Source organism: Cryptomeria japonica, chromosome 5 (genome assembly GCF_030272615.1).
Source record: "Cryptomeria japonica chromosome 5, Sugi_1.0, whole genome shotgun sequence".
Classification (NCBI taxonomy): Eukaryota; Viridiplantae; Streptophyta; class Pinopsida; order Cupressales; family Cupressaceae; genus Cryptomeria; species Cryptomeria japonica.
Window position 1 is genome coordinate 161,708,397 of NC_081409.1, and position 11,401 is coordinate 161,719,797.

General features: G+C 27.6%; 1 protein-coding gene across 1 annotated transcript; it reads left to right on the top strand.

Moving 5' to 3' along the window:
- Positions 1-8,963: 8,963 nt before the first annotated feature.
- LOC131876318 (36.4 kDa proline-rich protein-like) lies at positions 8,964-9,399 on the top strand. Its single transcript, XM_059221299.1, has one exon. It carries the CDS (start codon positions 9,007-9,009, stop codon positions 9,379-9,381), a length of 375 nt encoding a protein of 124 aa, XP_059077282.1. The 5' UTR covers positions 8,964-9,006; the 3' UTR covers positions 9,382-9,399.
- The last annotated feature ends 2,002 nt before the right edge of the window (positions 9,400-11,401 follow it).

An 11,401-nucleotide genomic window follows, 5' to 3' on the forward strand; every position in this document is an offset into this window, starting at 1 on the left:
TTAGGATTATGTTTATGGTTTACATCATTATTAGGGTTAAGTTAATGGGTAGGGTTAGGATTTATATCATAGGTTAAGGGTTAGTGTTAAGGGTGAGGGTTAGGATTCCAGTAAAGGTTTACATCATTTTTAGGGTTATGGTTAATGGTTAGGGTTTGAATTTAGGGTTTAAGGTTAGGGTTAGGCTTACGATTGTTCTTAGGCTTAGGATTTAGTGTTATTGTTATGATTATTTCTAGGGTTAGGGTTTATATTTTGGGATAAATTTAATTTTTTGCCACATAAGAAATATTAATTTTTTAACATTTAAGGTTACTAATTATTAAAAGATAGACCAAGCAAACTTTTAAAATGTTATATTGAAATTAACTATAAGAGATATTAAGATAATGTAACATTAAGATATTCTAAATAGTTTATTGATTTTTTTAATTAAATAGTAAAAATTAACTATCCACTCAATAATAACTATTAAGTGATTATAAAAACATATATAATGTAAAGAATTGAGTAAAGATTTTGTGCTTAAATCAATTATAAAAAATAAATATGTATTAATCATAGAGCAAATCTAAGTCAAAATACATTAATTTAAACATCTAACAATAATTATGAAGTATTTTTTCTAATTGGTTAAATGTTTATTAAATCATATCTTATAATTTAGATTGATGGGCCACTTTTTTGTAATTTGCATATCGTAAGACATCCACTTCAAAAATAAGGTATAATTGAAAATCGTTGATATGATGTAAAGACATTATAAGTTCTTCAATTATGAGCATGGTATTGTGACCTTTGTTTGTATAATAGTAAAGATAAAATTATATATAGGGTTACAATTCAATTAGGTTTAATGCTATGGTTAGGCTTTAGTTTGGTTTATTTTTAAGTTAAGGGTTTAATTAGGATTATTGTTCAATTTGGTTTAGGGAAAGGGTTCAATTTAATTTAGTGTTAGGGTTAGGGTTCAACGTGGTTTAGTATTAGAGTTAGGGTTCAATTAGGATTATGATCATGCTTCAATTTGCTTTAGTGTTAGAGTTAGAATTTGATTTAGCTTAAGGCTATGGTTTAGCTCAATTATATTTATAATTTGGGTTTGATTTGATTTAGTGAACATAGGGCTAGGGTTCAATTTCAAGTGTCAAGCTTAAAGTGCAATAGGCCTCGAGAATGATATCTCTCATCTTATTATATATATATATATATATATATATATATATATATATATATATATATATATATATATATATATATATATATATATATATATATATATATATATATATATATATATATATATATATGCTAGGATTTAGGGTTTAATAAAACTTAAGATTAATGTTCAATTAGGTTTAGGGTTATGATATAAGAATGGTTAGGGTTTAATTAGTTTTAAGTTTAAGTTAGGATTAGATCTAGGTTCATTAAGGGTTAGGGTTACAAATAAGACTTTTTGAGGGTTAAGGTTAGGGTTTAATAAGGGTTATAGGAAAAATATTTGATTTATGGCTAGGATTAAAAAAAGGTTAGAGCTATAATTCACTTAGCATTATGGTTCAAGCATAGTTAGGGATAATGTTAAGGTTAGGTCAGGATTGGGGTTCAATTAGAAGTAAATATTTGAGTTAGAGTTAGTTAATTAGAGTTAAATTACAATCATGGTCAGTGTTCAATTATAGTTAGGGTAGGGATGAAGAGTTCAATTAGGGTTAGGATTCAATTAGAAAAGGGTTAGTGTTTAATTAAGATTAGAGTTTAATTAGGATTAGGTTCAATTATGACTAGATTGAGGTTGGGGTTAAGGCTATATTAGTGTTAGGGTAGCCTACAATTAAGGTTCTTATTCTAGGTTATTACTTGAGAGTACTTATGGGTTTTAAATAGAATTAGTATTAAGGTTAGGGTTCAAATAGAATTAAGGTTTGTATTAAACTTAAATTAAGATTCAATTAAGGTTAGAGTTAGTGTTACAATTCAAATTAGGTTAGGGTTAAAGGATAAAGCATGGTGTTAGGTTTCGATTTGTATAATAAATCTTGGATTTAATTAGAGGGAAATCTATGAGTTAGGGTTAAGGTTATAGTTGGTTATATATTTTAATCCCAATACTAACTATAGTTAAATCCCTACCATAATCAAACCCTTACCATAATTGAAACTTAACTCTAACCAACTATAACCTTAACATTAGAGTTAGAATTTAATGAAATAGAAATGTTACTTATGCCATAATTTAGGGCATATATAGAATTTAATATTTTATGATCATAAACCTAATTGAACCCTAACTCTAATACTAACCATTAACCTAACCATACCAATGATGTAAACCCTTACTACAGTCCTAATTCTAACCCTTAATATTAACCCTTAACCTATGACATAAACCCTAATCTTAGACATATTCCTAAACATAACACTAAATCCTAAGCCTAACCACAATCTTAATGCTATCCCTAACCTCAACCCTAATTTTTAGGTATATGGTTAGGATTATGTCTATGATTAGAGTTTATATCATAGGGTTAGAGTTATGGTTAGGGTTAACGATTAGGGTTAAGATTATAGTTAGGGTATACATCATTGTTAGGTTTAGGTTAATGGTTAGGGTTCAGTTTGGATTTACTTTATGATTAGAGTTAGGGTTAGGGTTATGATTATTGTTAAGGTTTACATGATTGTTAGGGTTAGGTTAATGGTTAGGGTTTGGATTTAAATCATTGTTAGGGTTAAGTTTCTAGTTAGGCTTTGTTTATAGGTATATGGTTAGTTCTATGTCTACGATTAGAGTTTATATCATAGGGTTAGAGTTAGGGTTAGGATTAATGGTTAGGGTTAGGATTATAGTTAGGGTTTACATCATTATTAGGGTTAGGTTAATGGTTTGGATTTACGTCATGAGTAGGGCTAGGGTTAGGGTTAAGATTAGGATTTATGGTTATGATTAGTTTTATGTTTAGTGTTAGGGTTTATATCACAAAATTAGGGTTAGGATTAGGACTATAGCTAGGGTTTACATCATTGTTAGGCTTAGGTTAATGGTCAAGGTTTAGATTTGCATCATGGTTAGGGTAGTGGTTAAGTTTAAGATTTTGGTTAGGCTTAATATTTAGAATTATGGTTAGGGTTCTGTCTAGGGTTAGGGTTTATATCACAGGGTTAGGGCTAGGATTATAGATAGACTTTATATCATTGTTAGGGTTAGGTTAATGGTTAGGGTTAGGATCAGGGTTAGGGTTAGGGTTACGATTATGTTTAGGCTTAGGATTTATTGTTATGGTTAGGATTACGTATAGGGTTAGGGTTTATATCATAGGGTTAGAATTAGGGTTGATAATTAGGGTTAGGGTTATAGTTGTGGTTTGCATAAATTTTAGGTTTAGGTTAATGGTTAGGGTTTGGATTTACATCATGGTTCTAGGGTTAGGGTTAGTTTTAGGGTTAATATTGTGGTTATTCTTAGGATTTAGGGTTAGGATTAGGATTATGTCTAGGGTTAGAGTTAGGATTATGGCTAAGGTTTACATCATTATCAGGGTTAAGTTAATGGGTAGGGTTTGGATTTAGATCATGGTTAGTTTTAGGATTAGGTTTAGGGTTTATATTAGAGTGTAAGTAGGGTTAAGGGATAGGGTTAGGATTATAGTTAGGGTTTACATCATTGTTAGGGTTAGGCTAATTGTTAGGGTTGAGGCTAGGGATAGAGTTAAGATTGTGGTTAGGCTTGGGATTTAGTGTTATGTTTAGGATTATGTCTAATATTAGGGTTTATGTCATAGGTTAAGGGTTAATGTTAAGGGTTAGAGTTAGGATTATAGTAAGGGTTAGGTTAATGGTTAGGGTTAGGTTAATGGTTAGGGTTTGGATTTAGGGTTTAAGGTTAGGGTTAGGTTTATGATTGTTGTGAGGATTAGGATTTAGTGTTATTGTTATAATTATTTCTAGGGTTATGTTTTATATCATAGGGTTAGGGTTAGGGTTAAGGGTCAATATCATGTTAGTGCTAAATTATGGTTATATGATGATTTAAGTTATAGTTAGGGCATAATTTTAGGGTTATAGTTACGGTTAAAAGAAATGGAATATGATCATAATTGAAACCTAACTATAACCAACTATAACCTTAACATTAGAATTAGAATTTAATGGAATAGAAAAAAATACCAATAAAATTTATACATAAATCAAGTTTAAATATAAACTTTCTAAATTGTTTATAGATATATAAGTAACATTTCTATTCCAGTTATAGTTAGGGCATAATTTTAGGGTTATAGTTAAGGTTAAAAGAAATAGAATATATTTTATGATCATAAAATATATAAGTAGCATTTCTATTCCAATAAATAAAATATTTTAGAGATAGGGTTCAATTAGGTTTATGATCATAAAATATATAAGTAACATTTCTATTCCATTAAATAAAATATATTAGAGTTAGGGTTCAATTAGGTCTATGATCATAAAATATATAAGTAACATTTATATTCCATTAAATAAAATATATTAGAGTTAGGGTTCAATTAGGTTTATGATCATAAAATATATAAGTAACATTTCTATTCCATTTTCCCTTTCCCCTGTCAATTAAAATTCTAAAATCAAACTCTTTTTTCCTTTTTTTTAATTTTTAAATGAATCATGAGTTTTAGAATAAAATTAAAATATACATTTCTATTCTATTAACTTCTAAAATGAAAATAAATTCTACTTTTTTGGTAGTTAATTGGATTAACAATTAATTTATTCTCAATTGATTTTTGAGATTTACAATTGACAAATAGAAAAAATAGAAACATTATGATTTAATTGAAAACTCTTTCTAAATTGTTTATAGATATATATAAGTAACATTTCTATTCCATTTCTATAGTTAGTGCTAAATTATGGTTATATGACGATTCAAGTTATAGTTAGGGCATAATTTTAGGGTTATAGTTAAGGTTAAAAGAAATGGAATATATTTTATATATAAGTAACATTTTTATTCCAATAAATTAAATATATTAGAGTTAGGGTTCAATTAGGTTTATGATTTTAAAATATATAAGTAACATTTCTATTCCATTAAATAAAATATATTAAAGTTAGGGTTCAATTAGATTTATGATCATAAAATATATAAGTAACATTTCTATTCCATTTTCTCTTTCCCTTGTAAATCAATTTAAATTGTAAAATCAAACTATTTTTTCCTTTTTTTAAATTTTTTTTTAAATGAATCATTTGTTTTAGAATGAAATTAAAACTAAAATTAAAATATACATTTCTATTCCATTAACTTCTAAAATGAAATAAAATCTACTTTTTTAGTAGTTAATTGGATTAACAATTAATTCATTTTCAATTGATTTTTGAGATTTACAATTGACAAATAGAAAAAATAGAAACATTATGATTTAATTGAAAACTCATTAATCATTTTTATATTAGATATAGATAGATTAAAATTTATAGATATACAAACATATTAATTATCATAGCTTATTTATCACTATGCACATCATATCACTGAAAACCTAAGAAAAATAAACTAAATATACCAAGCTTCTAAGTTAAAAGCTCTCAAATCACAACAATATATGCTTATAAATAGAAATCCTAAAACTTTAATATTAATACAAAATTTTACATTTTAGGAAAAATTAAAATCCAAACGCCAATTGAATTGGCCTAAAGAAATTTATTTTTGACTCGCAAAGAGTTTGGCTGGGCGAGGTAACAGCCAGGCTCCACCAGAAACGAGAGCTAGATATGAAAATTCTACAATCTGAAAATAAAATTAGTATTTGAGAAGCATCATGAAACATAAACATACTGGTTTTGACTGCTTGATATATGAAAAGACTTTACCAACTTTCAAGAAAATGCAAGTAGATGTAAAGCTCGGGTCAACCACCTTTGCCTTGATACAATCAGAGTTATTGAAACTGTAAGTTGAAAAACATTCAAACTGCAATTTCAGCAAACCTGGAATATATATATATATATATATATATATATATATATATATATATATATATATATATATATATATATATATATAAAATCATAGTTTAAAAAATGAATACCTTGTATATTAAATCACAGTTTAAAAAATGAATAGCACAAATTATGAGGAATTTGAATGCACAATTTCTTTAAGCTCATCCAAAAAAAATTTTGATAGCTTTCCAAAAGTTGAATATTAATATGCTGATGATTCTACAATTATTCTGCAAATAAAATAGAACAATATCACATACCTCTATCTCACATTGAAACTGCACAATTGATCCCTTCTCTATCTGCAAATTAATTTTGCCAATGACAAGATTACAATTTGAAAGAATGGTGCATTACCGTTTTTGCGATTACCGTTTTTGCAATTTTTAATTATCGAATGGAGTGAAACTGTCTCGTAACCATTTTGAAAACCAAATCTATCAATCTATCAATTATTTTATATTCTATATTAATTAATTATTATTTTAAGCCTTAAATAATTGAAAACCAAATGACCGTCAAAATAATTGAAAACCCCCAAATGTTGATGCATAAATTTGAAATAGTATGATATAATTGTTTCTAATTTTATATGAATTTAAAAAATTAGTTAATTTATTTTTTACAATATCCTTAATAAAATTGTCTTAAATATTAAGAAACTTGTCATAATTGAAATGATATGATATAATTGTTAAAATAATTTAATGTATTTTAGATTAATTTTTCTTTTAATTATAAAGAATATTTTTTTGATAGAAATTTAAAATCTTACTCAAGATTTTTGCATATATCACTATTTATAGTTATTTTCTAAATGCTTGTATTCATTTTATCTATATAAGGTATCCATATCTATCCATGATACAAATAATGAATGACTACTATTTATGATTAAATTTACTATTCTAAGATAAAGCTTGGGGTAATGACTTGGGTTGATATAATAAAATATAACCCTAATTGAATCCTCATTTGACCATAATTTTAATAGTAATTATAATTAAAAAAATATAGTTAATCTTAACTAAACCATAGCCCTATCTTACCCCTAAAATTATAATAGTAATTTCTTGAGGCTTATTTCACCTTATGCACCTGTTATTTATCTTTTTATCTCCTTTAAGTTACATTTTTTCATTGTTTATAAGGTTGTTTTTTATAAGTATACATAAATATAAATATATTATTATAGACAAAATTTACTAATAATTTAAATATAGTAGATTAAACTTGTGGATGAAGAATTGTTAATAAATTATACATTTTAGAGATCTCCAATGATTAATAAAATTACTATAACCATTATTGTAATACGAATTATAATTAAAAACTATACCTCACATTAATTAAACACTAAACCTAACTTAACCCTAAATTATAATCGTAATTTTTAAACAATGAAAAATTATTAATCAATTATGCATTTTAATTATTATATTATTAATATATTATAATTATATTGTAAAAGTTTGTATATATTTATTATTATATTGTTGTTATTTATTAATTTATTATTATAAAAATTAGAACCATATTATTAATTTATGCATATGTGTGTGTGTTTATTTTTTTATATAGTTAAATATTTGTTTGGTGGTTGTGTAAAATAAATTTGATAAGAAAATTTAAACATACTAAATATTATTTTAACATAGGATCCAAAAATCTGCTAATAAGATGTAAATTTTCCAAGTCAATTAAATTGGAGATAAATAATTTCTATAATTTAGTAACTTAAAATTCAATTGATGGAGAAAGGTTTTAATAATAACGAGTTAACAAAAACAATGACAAGCATTGCAATAGTACTAGCAAATACTAATAATTAGTTAATTTTAATAATATATACTAATATATTTTAAAATAATAACTGAATTATTTACATATTACTTTAAAATAAATTTTAAAAAATTGATATATTTAATATGTATTACTACTTAAAATGTTAAAAATATTTAAATATAAAAAAATTATATTAAATTATGTATAAATTAAATATTTTTTGAAAATTAATACTTTGACGGTTTGCAATGACCAAGCCGTCATAAAAGCTTCATATGACAGGCAGGGGTGACTGTGAACAAATGTAACGATTCTGACAGAAATATGAGAATGCACAAATGTGGCAAGGACTCGAATTTTCTATTATTGGGTTCTTTGACTGAAGAAGGCCTCTCCGCGTAATAGCTCGATACTATCTACAAGATATATGGCAACGGAATCGTCGCTCAAATAAATATTTTATACTTCTTTGGCTATTCGCAAATGCTTTACAGCATTAGGTTTTCAAATAATTTTCGAATTCGAGCAGTTGTAAACGCAATTTGTATTCATTACACTGAAACCGCCAAGAGCACGTTATTCATTGATTCATTGTAATTTATCCATAACCTCACAATCCGGCTTTAAATCATTGCAAGCCTTTTTTTTCTAGACTGGCTAGGGTCCCATTAGTAAATGAAAACTAATTTTCAATTCAAGCATGTTGACAATGGCGATTTCTTCCCTAAAGAATCTGATAAAAAAATATTATTCTCTGTCTAATATCTCATTTTCGATTGAACCAGTTGACAATGACATTTTATTCCCCACAGAATCCGATACGAAAAATTATTTTATAACTTAACAAATCAGCCTTCTCTATCCTATAATGATGAGCTCCATTACTGATAGGAATTTTTAATATCTCAAATTCAGTTCTTGTCATAATAACGACATAAATTGTCAATAATTCTAAGCTTTGAACGTGGTATTTTGAATCAGTTGCAAATAATTGAAACGGATATCAAATTTTATTTTTTATCAACTTGTTTGTGAATGCGGACTTCATATGTTTTAATTAGGTACTTTGTAATGGTCACATTAATCTCTGACTATGCCAGTTCTACACGTCAGTGGTCTCTCATTGCTATAAGTAGTCACTAAATCTTCCATTGTTCTGCAACCCAAAAATTGTAGAGTACATTTTTACTATATAGCATTTGTTTCAGAGAGTCTGCTTAGGGAAGCACAATGAAGAAAGCTATAGCAGTGGTACTTATTGTTATGATTGAGGTGGCAACCAGCATGCCAGTGTTAATGGCATGGAATCCTGTTCCTCAACCTCCTCCAGCTCCAGCTCCAGCAAAATGCCCACTTGATGCTCTGAAGGTGGGGGCCTGTGTTGAAGTGCTTAGTGGCCTTCTGCACATAGGCATTGGAGACCCAATTGTAAACCAGTGCTGCCCTGTGATTGAAGGAGTTTTGGCATTGGAGGCAGCGCTGTGTTTGTGTACAGCAATCAGGGCTAAGCTTCTCAACCTCAATATACTTGTTCCACTAGCACTGCAGCTTATTGCTTCTTGTGGAATGACTCCTCCTCCGGGCTTCACATGCCCTGCTTCTTAGTGTCTGAAGTATTCAATGATTTCCTCTATAAGTGCTACTTATTATAACTATGTTTGAGTAAATAAGCAGAAGTTAATGGCTGTTGCCTACATCTGCCACAGAATGTTGACTTCATATAGCGGAGATCAGTCCCTGCTTTCCATCTTAATACGAAGTTAGCTGGATAAATAATATATATGTTTTCTTACAATTAAACAAACATATTATCTTTTTTCTAGTTCCACTAATATGTTGAATATTTCTTTAATTTTGTTTCCTTAAATTTGCACTGATATTGAAAATACTGCCTTATCATGGTTGGTTTTGGATTCAGGTACTAGGCTTGGTGAATACATTACAAATTTTCTTATTGGCATAGTCCATGTTTTAATTCCATTACACACCTCTCTTTCAAAATTTTTACCCATTCTTCCAAATTTTCATTTCTCTTCTTAATTTCATCAACCAACATCACTTTTTCTTCTAACTCTTCATTTCTATTTTTAGCTTTCTTTATTTATTTTCTAAAATTATCAATTTTGCATAAATATTCAAACCTTTTATTTTAAAGATCTTTTATATTCGTTATCAATTTTGAGTTGCATTCTTTAACATTTATCATTTCTTCCTTGAAAATATCTTTTTCCTCTTTTATTCTTTATCAACTTTTCCAGTTTAAGCAAATATTTTAAAGCTACCATGATTAGAAACTTGATTTAGTCTTCACTCTTCTAAGATTTCCTTTATTAACTCTTTTCGTTTGCATTGGTTATCTCCTTCGACTTTTATTTCACACATACCATATGTTGAGAGGAGGGGGGTTGAATTAGAATAAACTAAATTCCAAACCTTAATCTAACAACTTTATTCCAAACAAGTATATTATGAAGTATTGAACAAAAACACCATAAATACACACATAAGAACACCAATAATTTTAGAAAAGGAACTATATGAATAGAAGCAGTTCAATATGTTGAATACAATCACTATTATAACACAATATTTCAAGTTACTAAGATGCTTGAACCACCAGATCTTTGAGATCTCTACATCTACATCAACTATCACTTCTACATTGCAATCTTATCTGACACAGTAACTCAAATCACATTGTCATCCTTACATCAAATTGCTTACACATTTATCACTGAAATTCTCATGCACACATACTCTACTACCGAATATCAAAATGTACTGCTTTATTCTTTTCAACAAATCATCACATACATATACCAAACTGAAAAAAAAATTCCTCACCAAGTCGTCCAAAAGAAATATCGTAAGGTAAATGCACATTTTCAACCAACGATATAGAACTGAATGAAAATATGAAATGCATAGAACAAAGTCTGTACCTAAACTAGCATCCAACGTGCAACACTAGATCAGAATAATACTTCACATGCAATCATTGGACCAAAAATATATGTTACATCCAACTCCAATATTATAACCTAACAAACCTATTGATCTTGTTATTTTGTGGATGAAAAAATTTGAACCAAAATAAGCAACATTTAGACCATAAAGACAAAGCTTCCAATTGTCTTCACCATAAAAAAGTTGATATAAATTGGTTCCACTACCAATGCAACCTATCTACATCTGAACCATAGAAACAATGGTATCAACCTCTGATCAAATAATATAACTGCAAATACTTCAACACTTCATCCAACTTAGTAGATGTCTTGACAAAAACCTATATGGGCAACATTATTCAACATCAATAACAATAAAGAATGCATCTATAACAATCACACTCTTTTTCATTGATTGCAAACAACAAAAAGTATTTTCACACTCAATAAACCTTTGAATAAGAACCAATATTAACTCGCCCTAATGACAACATCTCAGAAACATGTATAAAAACATTTTTCAATATCTTTCTCCCCTTTGCAATCAAAGGAAAAGACCAAAACATAAAAAATCATAAACAACGAAATCATTCAAAATTACTTAGCCAATTGTCTTAGATATGTTTCTTCAAATTAGTCATCGAAGCATTCCAAGTACAAGTAGGAGTAGCTAGAAT